Source organism: Dreissena polymorpha, chromosome 9 (genome assembly GCF_020536995.1).
Source record: "Dreissena polymorpha isolate Duluth1 chromosome 9, UMN_Dpol_1.0, whole genome shotgun sequence".
NCBI lineage: Eukaryota > Metazoa > Mollusca > Bivalvia > Myida > Dreissenidae > Dreissena > Dreissena polymorpha.
This window is the reverse complement of record NC_068363.1, coordinates 71,659,548-71,672,879: the sequence shown is the minus strand read 5'-3', so window position 1 is coordinate 71,672,879 and position 13,332 is coordinate 71,659,548. Positions and strand designations below refer to the sequence as shown.

The 13,332-nt window shown below is 35.8% G+C and overlaps 1 protein-coding gene across 1 annotated transcript; it reads left to right on the top strand.

Annotated features, from left to right (window-relative positions):
• The first annotated feature begins 247 nt into the window (after positions 1-247).
• On the top strand, positions 248-11,585 carry LOC127846155 (calcium-transporting ATPase type 2C member 1-like). Its single transcript, XM_052377332.1, has 9 exons — positions 248-287; positions 801-949; positions 1,558-1,724; positions 2,365-2,433; positions 2,835-2,951; positions 6,040-6,187; positions 8,068-8,163; positions 8,806-8,947; positions 9,217-11,585. Exons 1-9 carry the CDS (start codon positions 248-250, stop codon positions 9,345-9,347), a joined length of 1,059 nt encoding a protein of 352 aa, XP_052233292.1. The 3' UTR covers positions 9,348-11,585.
• Positions 11,586-13,332: the final 1,747 nt, after the last annotated feature.

Below are 13,332 nucleotides of genomic sequence, written 5' to 3'. Positions count from 1 at the left end.
GTCTTTTGACCTTTGTTAATACTTCCAAAAAACTCCATATTTATGTGTTCAAATGTCACTTTTATGTATTCAAAACTTCCCATATCTGTGTTTCAAAACTTCAATTTCTTGTTATTAAGTGTTGGCCATGGCGTACGGTCCCAACATGAAAAGCTTGGTGTATGTTGGAATGGTGGGCATCATAGACCCCCCAGGCCCGTGTTTAGAGAGGCAATAGAGCTGTTGACTCAGGGGGTGTGGCCGTGAAATGCTCACTGGAGATTCACAAGAAACTGCTAAGGCTATTGGTAAGTGGGCTTCATAGATTTTGAAGGACTATAGAAAAAAAGGTCCTCCTGATTTGGATTGATGGTGATTTTCAGAATATTTTGATAAGCTCAGGTTAAAAGTAAAAAAGTTTATTTAAAATTTAAAAGTTTTGTGTTTACTGTTGTCAACATAAGGAAGAAACAACTTATAATTATTAACATTCAGCATTAGTATTCAGATATATTTCTCTATTTTCTCTATGACTCAAGTCATTGAGTTCATGTAACAATAACTCTGTATATCAATTAATGTATTAACTTTTTGTTCTTTACTGGAACAAACATCATCATTTCAGTCCACAATCAGTGGACTGTGTTCACTCAAATATTTGATTTGTTCCGATTTTCAGTTGGAAGACTGTGCATTCTCACATTAAGAGGACTGTTGGCCACTCAAATATTTGAACGGTTCCAATTTTAGCTGGTAGACTGCTCATGCTCACAGCAAGTGGACTGTGTTGACTCATATATTTGACTGCTTTCCATTTTCAGCTGGTAGACTAGGCATGCTGCTGGCAAGTGGTACCAGTCTGTCTGGAGAGGAAGTGGAAAACATGGATCTTACCATCCTGCGGAGCATTATCAATAATGTCATCATCTTCTACAGGGTGACACCGAGAAACAAAGTCAAGATTGTCAAGGTAACACATTTACAACAAATTATCAGATTAGCACCATTTGAAAGTAATATCGTTGTCTACAGAATCACACCCAAAAAACAGACAAGATATTGTTATTAAGAGATTTTCAGTGGACGATGGCGTGTTTAATGGTGGAATAATAGGTATTTATTGTCAGGTTCAATATATGCAATGTACTTTCAAATCACTTGTTTTCTTAGTCCATTCTCACCCTGCATCTGATCCAAGCGAGGCATTTGTCATTTATTGGAATACGTTTTTACTCATACATGCACTACGTACTAGTAGACTGATAAGATTGGATAGCATAGCCTGGATATGTTTGTGTAGGTTAACTATGATATGTGTGTCTAAATATCTAAACAACCAAATAAACAAATTTTACCTGTTTAGTTTAATAAACATATTTGTTTAACCTAGATTTAATAGAAAGCCTAAGGATTATTGAACATTCTTGAGTTTGTTTTCTGGGTAGAACCAGTACTTGGTGTTTTTTGGGGGGGATTCAAAAACACTCCCACAATGAGAATCAAACCCATGACCTCCCTGAAGCTAGGTGGACACCATATCCAGTGCGCCACAGAGAGTTAATTACTTCTTTCTTGCAGGCTTTACAAGCCAATGGTCAGGTGGTGGGTATGACAGGGGACGGTGTGAACGACGCAGTGGCCCTCAAGGCTGCAGACATAGGCATCTCCATGGGCAAGTCTGGGACTGATGTGTCAAAGGAGGCTGCTGATATGATCCTTGTTGATGATGACTTCTCAGTCATATTGTAAGTGTTCATGGTACAAAATGGTAGAAATTATTCTTGATTTGAGTTTATTAGTCCCCTCCCCATGTTACTGGAGGGGACTTTCCGTTCAGTAACAGTCAGTCTGTGTATTCGTCCCAATATTGATGTTATCAACAGTTCTGTGGCATAATGTGAATGTTGACTTAAACCTTTACTTCTCAGATACGGATTTCTGCCAATATGTAGGGCCTTGCAAATCTAATTACACTCAAATCATGTTTAATAGATTCAAGTTTAAAATGGTTCGTTTCTATTTCTAAGATACTGATCAACAGCAAACAGCATAAAACATGAACAGCCTGCAAGTTACTAGCAGGCTTTTCTGGTTCTATGCTGGTTGCTTTAAGCATTTGTGACTCTGCTTCCGAGTTAATTAGTCCCCTACTAGTCTAACAGGAGATGACTAACAGTTTAGTCCCAATTAGTCTGTGTATCAGGCCAAATATGGATCCTGTATTAGCAACAGTTAAAAAGGACTGGTGCATACATGCTGTGTTAACTGGTCATTTTATGTTTATCATACAACAATGGCTCCTATTCTAGTGACATTAAGTGGGGACTTCGGTGTCCTTTCTTTGACAAATTTAGTGTTATTAGTTTTAGTTCTCATGTATTTTAGGCATGCAATAGAAGAAGGAAAGGGGATATTCTACAACATCAGGAATTTTGTTCGTTTCCAACTTAGCACGTAAGTAATGTTGGTTTTTCCTTGAAATATAGATGAATCATGGAATGCCATCTTACACGATGTCCATTAATAACCATGTAAATAATTTAGATGGCACTACTAGAACATATTGTTACATAAATTTGATCTACAAGTATATTGTTGCAGCTCTAGTTTGCTCTGTGATTACATAATACGTAGATAGGTCTTATTACAATGAAGATCACTTTTTGTTTATCATGATTTATTTGATGTTAAACAATAAAAAAGGGGCTTAGTTGTTTTATTCATGGAGTGGAATTATTTTGTCAACTTTCGGCTTAAAGCTCAATAATATAAACCTAATGTTGATAATTATTAATTCATATTAATTTTAATTTTGTTATTGCACATTGATTTGCTATCTATGTGTACCCAAACAGGAGTATAGCGGCCCTGTCCCTGATCACGCTTTCCACACTGTTCAAGCTTCCCAACCCTCTGAACGCCATGCAGATCCTCTGGATTAACATCATCATGGACGGGCCACCAGCTCAGAGGTACTTAACACCCTGTCCCAGTCTCATGACATAAGATGACCAAGTCTGAGAACACTGGGCTTCATGCGTGTGTGTTAACCCTTTGCATGCTGGGAAATTTGTCGTCTGCTTAAATGTCGTCTGCTAAATTTCTTAAATTAGCATTTTCTTTGATTTTTTTCCAAAGAATACTATCAGAATAGCAAACAGTTTGGATCCTGATGAGATGCCACGTTCTGTGGCGTCTCATCTGGATCCAAACTGTTTGCAAAGGCCTTCAAAATTCGGTTCCCGCACTGAAAGGGTTAAGTCTTATTGCAGATTAGCCCAGATTGTCCCAGGTTTGCACGGGTTAATTAGGCATGACACTTTCAGATATTTTGCTGATGTTTGGTACGTGAGTCTACCTACATGACTTACAGATAAAAGGAGAGTTTTGTTCCCGTCCAATTATATTTGGCGAAGTTGTGTGACTTGGACTTATAAATTTTCTCTGTAAGAACCTTTTTCAGGAGTTTGTTTACGAAAAACTTTAAGATATTCAGCTGATTTTCGGTATGTGAGGTTATATACATGACTAACAGATGAATTGTGAGTTTTGTTCTGGTTTGTTGATTTTTTTGGAAATGTTGTAGGTTGGACTTAGACAATATCGCTAATTTAACTATTTTCTTGTGTTTTTGTATGAAACGCTCTTCGATATTTAGCGGATTTTTCGTATGTGAGTCTACCTACATGACTTAAAGATGATGTGGGAGTTTTGTGCTGGTCCAATCGTTTTTGGTTCAGCCTGTTTATTGCTAGTTTAAGGAAGCCAAAAAGGTGTTGCTTTATGGCTTCAGACAGGTTTTCTTTTGATGATATCAAACTGTCAATTCACGCAGAGTGCAAATTTTGGCAAAACTTTTCCTAATGCCATTGACTCTTTGTTAACAATTTCAGTAAAAAAAAAACAACTTGCTTACATTAAACTTTTGATTAAATTATCAAAATAAAACAAAAGTGAAGTTGAAGACTGTGATTATATTAATTGGCGTCAGTTAAAAGATGACATTTTGCGTTGTAAATCAACGAGTTTTGTGTACAACAACTTCTACAATCATTACTGCGACGCAAGTATTGATCTACCTCAAATTTCTTTTTTTTTAAATCATGAACCATCTCATATGTCGAGACTGTAATCTTAATCCATTTTTGGAGGAAAAAATCTCGAGTTTTGACTGCATTTTGACAGTAGGTCAAACATAGACGTGCTTGATTAATAATTTAAAGAGTTATAGACAATTGGCTTCACATGAAACTGACGGCATCTAGTTCAAATAGCTTTTGAAAGCCAGAAAATTATTATTTATATTTAAATAAATAATTTTTACTACTTTGATTGTTCCTGCAAGTAAATGACTTACATGTAACACAGTTTTTTGTTGTTTTTATTTTCTGTTATTAAAACACTTCAACTTTCTTATTTTGTTATTCATAATTATTTTATTTGTATGCGCCTGGATCGAAAGATCGGGGGCATATTGTTGTTGGCCTGTCTGTCTGTCATTCATTCATTGTGTTTGTCCCAAAACTAACCTTCATTAAAGTTTGGTCATAACTTTTTATGCTCCCCCTAAATTTTTGGGGGGAGCATATAGTCGCCGCTTCGTCTGTCGATGCGTGTGTCCGTTTGTCTGTGCACAATTTTTGTCCAGGCTATTTCTCAGCAATTAATGACCGGAATTCAATTAAACTTTATGGGAAGCTTCACTACCAAGAGGAGATGTGCATATTTTCTGCCTGTTCTGGTCGGATGATTTTTCACAGAGTTATGGTCCTTTGAAATTTTCCATTAACTGTACATATAGTGCAATTCTTGTCCGGGCTATTTCTCAGCAACTAATGATCGAAATTCAATGAAACTTTATGGGAAGCTTCACTACCAAGAGGACATGTGCATATTATCAGCGGGTTCTAGTCAGATGATTTTTCACATAGTAATGACCCTTTGAATTTTTTGCATTAAATGTACATATAGTTCAATTCTTGTCCGGGCTATTTTTCCGCAACTTATGACCGGAATTAAATGAAACTTTATGGGAAGCTTCACTACCAAAAGGAGATGTGCATATTATCAGCCAGTTCTGGTCGGATGATTTTTCACAGACTTATGGCCCTTTGAAATTTTCCATTAACTGTACATATAGTGCATTTCTTGTCCGGCTATTTCTCAGAAACTAATGACTGGAATTCAATGAAACTTTATGGGAAGCTTCACTACCAATAGGAGATGTGCATATTATCAGCGAGTTCTAGTCAGATGATTTTTCACAGAGTTATGGCCCTTTGAAATTTTCCATTGTACATATAGTGCAATTCTTGTCCGAGCTATTTCTTAGCAACTTATTACGGAAATTCAATGAAACTTTATGGGAAGCTTCACTACCAACAGGAGATGTGCATATTATCAGCCGGTTATGGTCGGATGATTTTTCACAGAGTTATGGTCCTTTGAAATTTTCTATAAACTCTACATATAGTGCAATTATTGTCCGGGCTATTTCTCCCCAACTACTGACTGGAATTCAATTAAGCTTTATGGAGGCTAAACTACCTTGAGGAGATGCGCATGTTATTTGTGGGTTCTGGTTAGATGATTTATTTAGAGAGTTATGGCCCTTTAAAATGTTTAAGTTGCTAAACCATCCATCGTATTATTTTGTCCAAAGTTATGCCCCTCAAGACGTTTCCTTTTATCTGAATATATAGTGCAATATTGTGACCAAAAAAAAACTTTGGGGAGCATCACCCGTCTCCGACGGTTTCTTGTTGAATATTGAAGATAGCAACTTGATATTTGGCATGCATGTGTATCTCATGAAGCTGCACATTTTTAGTGGTGAAAGGTCAAGGTCAAGGTCATCCTTCAAGGTCAAAAGTAAAAAAAATACAATCCAAGGGAAGTAATAAGCTTTAAAAGGGAGATAATTTTTAAACCTGCCAAATGATATATTGAAATTTCATTTCAAAGCGGCGCAACAGGGGGCATTGAGTTTCTGACAAACACATCTCTTGTTTTTATTGATTTTTCTTTTCTACAATAACATACTGTATATTCCCTTTTAAGCTTGGGTGTGGAGCCAGTGGACCCAGACGTTATACGACAGCCGCCTCGGAAAGTGAAGGACCCGATCATAACACGCTATTTCATCGTGAATATCGTGGTGTCGGCCGCCATAATTGTCTGTGGTACATTGTGGGTTTTCTGGAGAGAGGTATAGCATTAGAATAAGTCCCGACCTATCATTTACATATTTATTATGCCCCCCCTTCGAAGAAGAGGGCATATATTGTTTTGCACATGTCGGTCCATCCGTCCGTCCACCAGATGGTTTCCGAATGATAACTCAAGAGCGCTTAGGCCTAGGATCATGAAACTTCATAGGTACATTGGTCATGACTGGCAGATGACCCCTATTGATTTTCAGGTCACTAGGTCAAAGGCCAAGGTCACAGGGACTCGAAATAGTAAAATGGTTTCCGGATGATAACTCAAGAATGCTTATGCCTAGGATGATAAAACTTCATAGGTACATTGATCATGACTGGCAGATGATTGCTATTAATTGTCAGGTCACTAGGTCAAAGGTCAAGGTCACAGTGACTCAAAACAGTAAAATGGTTTCCTGATGATAACTCAAGAATAATTAGGCCTAGGATCATGATACTTCATAGGTATATTGATCATGACTGGAAGATCACTAGGTCAAAGGTCAAGGTCACAGTGACAAAAAACGTATTCACACAATGGCTGCCACTACAACTGACAGCCCATATGGCATGCATGTTTTACAAACAGCCCTTTTTGTAAAGATTTTGAGTAGTTGATTTGAATCGTGTGCTCTGGAATTTATGCCATATGGAATAGGGCAAGATTCTGAGGAATTCCCATTTCAGGGACAACCCTGGGTCTTTGAGTGCCTCTTTTATATTACCTATTACACTGCAACTTTGTTTAACGTCTCATGCTTGAGACTTGGGAGATTATGGTTACAAAGGGGGATCGAACCTCTGACCTCTGAATTCTGTTGCCAGTCTGTTACCACTAGACTATGGACACAGTTTTTTTGTGCAACGGGTTTCATAAATATATTGACTATTATTAGCCAATAAGGTGTTACCTGTAACGGTGGAAAGAAGGCTAATATGTTGGCTTTCACCATGTGTGTTTATTATTATATGGGAAATTCTGAATGCTGATAATAGCTGAGCTGACTGTGACTGAGCAGATATGAGCCGCGTTCTGAGAAAACTGGGCATAATGCATGTGCGTAAAGTGTCATCCCAGATTAGCCTGTGCAGTCCACACAGGCTAATCAGGGACGACACTTTCCACCTAAACTTGATTTTCGGCAAGGAGGGACTTCCTTGAAACTAAAAATACCATATAAGCGGAAAGTGTCGTCCCTGATTAGCCTGTGCGTACATGCATTGAGTCCAATTTTCTCAGAACAAGACCCATATGTAAAGTTATCTTCAATGTGGCTTTTGTAATAGAAAGTATGCTTTAAAAGCACAGAAATTATAATGTGTCTGTCATCTACACATTTTCCTGTTATTAAATTCTAAGGACAGATGAAAAGACAGGTCTCAATGTGTGCAAAATTAATATTAGACCATATTTCACTTCCCGTAACAACCAACGTACAATACAATTAGAATTATGTGTTTCCTTCCAGATAAAACTGTTCTTTACTGACATGTAAATGTAGATTTGAGAATCAAAAGTAAAATAAGTGTTAACCCTTTCGCCTCTAAGAAGAAAGTGGAAATGGCTTTTGCAACCAGCATAAAACCAGGACAGCCTGCGAGTTACTTGCAGTCTGTTCAGGTTTTATGCTGTTTGCTGCTCATCAGTAACCAAGAGTTGGAAAGGAAGCCTTTAAAACTTGAATTTAGTAAGAAAGGTTTTTAATTTTATGTAACTTTCTAAGGGACTACAAATGCGTCAACATACAAGTGGTAAAAGGTTAATAAATCAGAAGATCAAGTGCACTTTATTATAAAATAATATATTTGTGATAACTCTTTTTTAATTGTACAGAACTTTGTAGTTGTTATTTTATGTGGCACACTTTGTGTGTTGTCTTTGTAGATGAGTGACAACAAGATAACGCCAAGGGACACCACCATGACCTTCACCTGCTTCGTATTCTTTGACATGTTCAACGCACTCAGTTGCAGATCTCAGGTTGGAACTTTATCTAATAAATTCTTTGTTTCTTGGCAATTTTTTTCTCTGTATTTTTTACCCCTTTAAACTGAAGTTTTTGGTAACAAAAAATGCAACTTGTTTGGCGGTATTGTTTTTGCTCTGTATGTTTTTTTTTATAATTTGTAAGTATTTCATGTTAATCATGCCCTTGGAGTAAACATATCCCCTACGTATGGTTGTGAGGATATTTTGCACTATGTTACATCAAATTGAGGTCCTCTACAAAGATCATTCTTTTGGTTTCAAAACTGACCATGTCCCATTAAGGCATTATGCACATGAACTCTAAACCCATAAAAGTGATAGCTACTCATAAGATGTGAATTGTTTATAACATCGTTGAAATGACCAATGAAGTTGTATAACATGAATTAAATCATCTATTAACCCTTTCAGCGCTGGAACCGAATTTTAAAGGCCTTTGCAAACAGTTTGGATCCAGATGAGACGCCACAAAACATGGCGTCTCATCAGGATCCAAACTGTTTGCTATTCTGATAGTATTCTTTGTAAAAAAAATCGAAGAAAATGCTAATTTTAGAAATTCAGCAGACGACATTTTAGCAGACGACAAATTTCCCAGCATGCAAAGGGTTAAGATATTTATGTTGTTTGCAGGACAAGTCGGTGCTGCAGATAGGTCTATTTTCCAACCGCATGTTCCTGGTTGCTGTAGGGGGTTCAATAATTGGCCAATTGTTAGTCGTCTACTTTCCACCACTTCAGAAAATATTCCAGACTGAAGCCCTGTACTTCTCAGGTATAACCAAATGTCACCGTTTTGTTGTTATGTGTGTTGTGTGCGTACAAGAGAACATTATTATGCTTATATAGATTTATTTTCCAGTTATTCATAAAGCTAACATACAGTGTTATATCAGTGTGACATTTACCTTACAAAATACACACACAATAATTTCACAAAAATAAACAAACAAAAAATGTTATTAGATATGCTAAAATATATAATAATTTGAGTTATCGGTTTAAAATCATTAAATTTTTATTGAAAAATTGTTCTTGTTTCAGATTTTCTATTTTTGGTTGCATTGACTTCATCGGTATTGGTGGTCTCAGAAATCAGAAAATTTATACAAAATGTTCTTGATCGGCGTCGGAGGAATCGGGACAGCGAGCAGGAATCGTACTTTTTTGTTTGAGACCCATCCCTTTGTATTTGATGGTGGTCCAAGTCTAGATTTGTCAAGACTATTGGTCGGCATTTTTAAGTACTAAATGGAATACAGCATTTTATGTGTTGTCTTTTTGGTATTTTCCATTGGTGCAAAATAAATTACTTTGTATAAGAAAATTGTAATCTTAAATTGAAGTAATAAAATACCATTTTAGCATGTGATAAACCTGACGCAAAAAATTATTGTTTGTATGTTTAAGTTATTTGATATGAACATAAATGTATATAAAGCATTTTGCACTGTAGCACTCATATTATAAATAATCACAATCCAAAGCACATGCTTTTTATTACAGTTCAAACTTTGATGCACTTAAAGATAGAATATGTGAGCCAGGGAAAACTGGGCTTAATGCATTTGCTCAAAGTTTTGTACCCATTTTCATGCACAGTCTGCACAGACTATGTGCGACACGTTCAGCCTAGACTGGATTTTTAGCTAGGATATTTTCGGAGAAAACCTGAGGTATTGTCATAGCCAGCTTGTCTGCATCGTGCTTAAACCTTAACATTGCCTCAAAATCAAAGTGCTTCCACCTACAACTTTAAAACTTCTTATGTATCTGTACCTTGATGAGTTCTATGCGCCACACCCATTTTTGGGTCACTAGGTCAACGGTCAAGGTCACTGTGACCTCTAATATATAAAAAAATAATAATTCATCTGATAAGCTTTCATTTATTCAAAACTGCACCCGCAGCTGAGTGTTGGCACCCACTATGCAGTGCTCTTGTTATTTAGAAGGGAGTTTGTTTAAAAGAACAAATCCATAAAAGTGGAAACTGTCGTTCAAGATAAGGCTGTTCAGACTTAACAGGGTTATCTGATAAAATATCTTACGCACATGCATTGAGCCTATTTGTCTCAGAATGCAGTTCCAACATGCATGTATAGGTAAACTTTTTTAACCTCTAGTCTCTCTATGACAACAAATTGTCGGATAAATCTAAGGCCAGTAATGATTAAGGTGTTGATATTAAGAAAGGAGAAGTATTCAATTAAATGCTGAACCATAACAATGAAGTGGTATAAATCAGCCGTATATGCTTTTTGAGTAAAAGAAAAATCGCCTTGAATCAGTTGGAATTTCTTTTCATAAAAAATGTGTATTACTACTATCAGATAGATGTTTGTGTATTTTCTTTTTGGGCAACTATCCACAATTAGTGCTGATAAGATGATTGATGTAATAATTATAAGTAAGTGCATGTATTGTTTGCTATGTGTACTAATCAAATACTCAATACTTATAGTTGACATATGTTAAGTACACATTCCTGTGGGCAATTTAACCTGTTAATTTGCAAAGACTTTGAGATTTGAGTTTTTAAGTTATAGATGCTCAAGATTATAAGTTGTATTTAGTTATCTATTCCTAACACCTTAAAGCTTTCTCAACACGTAAATGGCTATATACCTTGTTTAAATTGCTTATACATGGATATTGGTAGTTAAACTAATCTTTCTCTTTATACTATGTAATTACCCTGTCTAGGAATGATAAATGCAAGATTGAGTGTTCTTAGTATATGACATTGTCATACATGTAGTTGCCAATATTTGTGTGTCATTTTAGAGATTATTTATTTGGATATAAAAATTGTTATTTCAAAATATAAAAAAAAGAAAAGAAAAAATAGTTATGATAGATATATACACTTATTAATGCATAGATCACTGATTTTAACATACCATACTCAGCAAAGTTGTACCTATTTATTGCACCAAAGCAGGTTTTTGTAAAACTGTTTCAAATACAAAGTTGTTGTATATTTTATGTTGTTTTTATATGGGTTTAAAAAATGTATTTTATTACTGGTAAATACATCAACATTTGGTATTATTTATGATTCATTTTGTGGATGTATTTTGTATATTGTTTACTGCATGTGAATGAATGGGGAACACTTGTACTGCATGCAAATAGTTTACTTTAAGTAAGTTTGCATCAGGTTTTAATTCTTTTAAAGTAGTTTGATCTGTATGGTCATGTATAAATTAGCATAATAATTTTGAATGAGTTATGGATAGTTGTGTACTGTTTTATGCCCTCGGTAAGGTGGCATATAGCATTTGAACTGTCTGTATGTCAGTCCGTCTGAAAACTTTAACATTGGCCATAACTTTTGCAATATTGAAGATAGCAACTTGATATTTGTCGTATCTCATGGAGCTGCACATTTTGAGTGGTGAAAGGTCAAGGTCATCCTTCAAGATCAAAGGTAAAAAAAACAAATCCAAGGGAAATAACAAGCTTTAAAGGGAGATAATATATATATTTATCATTTGGCAGGTATAGATCATTTTCACAAGGGAAGTTATATAAAAAATGTTACTTCCCTTGTGAAAATGATCTGTACCTGCCAAATGATATAATCCAATCGGATATTATTAAAAAAATATTTTTTTTAATAAAAGCGGCGCAGTAGGGGCCTTGTGTTTCTGACAAACACATCTCTTGTTGATCTAGCGACAGCTATTTTATTCACTACATTAGATATCCTTAGTAACAAAATAGTGTAAAATCCCAACAATAAGGTTTATTGGCACTATATGTATGTGATCTGTTTAGTTTGGTGGCCTGTTTGGTTTCTTGTTACAGTTAATTAATCAAGGAAGGCTTAACAATGTCAAATAACATTTCTTAATGTGTCCTAAAGTAATGGCTCAACAAATATAAACATTCGTGAGTTCAATCCTAGATTTAATCTCAAATATTCAACCAATTGAAATACATGCTCAGCAGTAACAAGCATCCTGATTGGTGAATATTTTGAGTGGAAACTTGGTTTGAAACTAGGAGAGTTTGTATTCGTGGGGACTGGTCTTTAATTTAACTTCCAAGTGGTATGACCTATTGAACTTTTGTTTTCAAAATGCCCTTTTTAGCTCACCTGAGCGATAGCTCGGGGTGAGCTATTGTGATCACTCAGCGTCCGTCGTCCGTCCGTAAACAATTTGTAAACATCTTCTTCTTCTAAACCATTGAGCCAATTTCAACTAAATTTCATGTGGAGCATCCCTAGGTCATGGGAGAAAAGAATTGTTAAAAAAAATTTGATCACATGACCAAGATGGCCGCCATGACCATATATGGTAAAAACCTTAAAAAATCTTCTTGTCAGAAACCGCTCATCAGATTTTCAAAAAATTTCACAGGGATGACCTTTGAAGGCTCCCCTGAAAAAGTTGTTCAAAGAAATTTGATTCGTCAAAAAACATGGCCGCAGGAGCTCGTGAAATTTGCATGTTTATTCGTTTTTGCCTATTTTGTAAAAACTTTCAAAAATCTTCCACATTTTTTGTCCGATCCTTTCCATATTTGCACAGTGTCTTTATATCAATGAGGACACGAACCCTACAAAAAATGAGCATTATTGGTCCATGAAGTACAGAATTACCTCCCCTTGAATTGAGAAAATGGTGTTTATGCAATAAAGTCCAAATTTTTCATCCAATTCTTTCCAAACTTGTAAGGATTTAGCATGGTTCAAACAAGGGAAACAACTACGGTTTATGCATGTTTTTTTTATTACAGATTTGCCTCCCTTTAATTCATTCAAAATCTCATTTTACAGCAGAGATTCCAAATCTGACCTGTAAATGAGCCCCATATTTACTGCCAGTGCTAGGTTACCTTTTCCCATTTGATCATTCTTAAGTATTGGTCTTGTAATGCTGCTACTGCTTCTGCTACTGCTTCTGCTACTGCTACTGCTGCTACTACTACTACTACTACTACTACTACTACTACTACTACTACTACTACTACTACTACTACTACTACTACTACTTCTACTACTACTACTACTACTTCTACTACTACTACCACTACTACTACTACTACCACTACTACTACTACTACTACTACTACTACTACTACTACTACTACTACTACTTCTACTACTACTACTACTAGTACTACTACTACTAGTACCACTACTACTAC

What these genes read in the sequence shown, in the direction of transcription:
- LOC127846155 (XM_052377332.1), top strand. Translation starts at nt 248, where the DNA reads ATGCTCACTGGAGATTCACAAGAAACTGCTAAGGCTATTG. An exon ending in GATGACTTCTCAGTCATATT is followed by an intron (nt 1,725 to 2,364) that starts GTAAGTGTTCAT and finishes CATGTATTTTAG; the next exon opens with GCATGCAATAGAAGAAGGAA. An exon ending in GACGGGCCACCAGCTCAGAG is followed by an intron (nt 2,952 to 6,039) that starts GTACTTAACACC and finishes TTCCCTTTTAAG; the next exon opens with CTTGGGTGTGGAGCCAGTGG.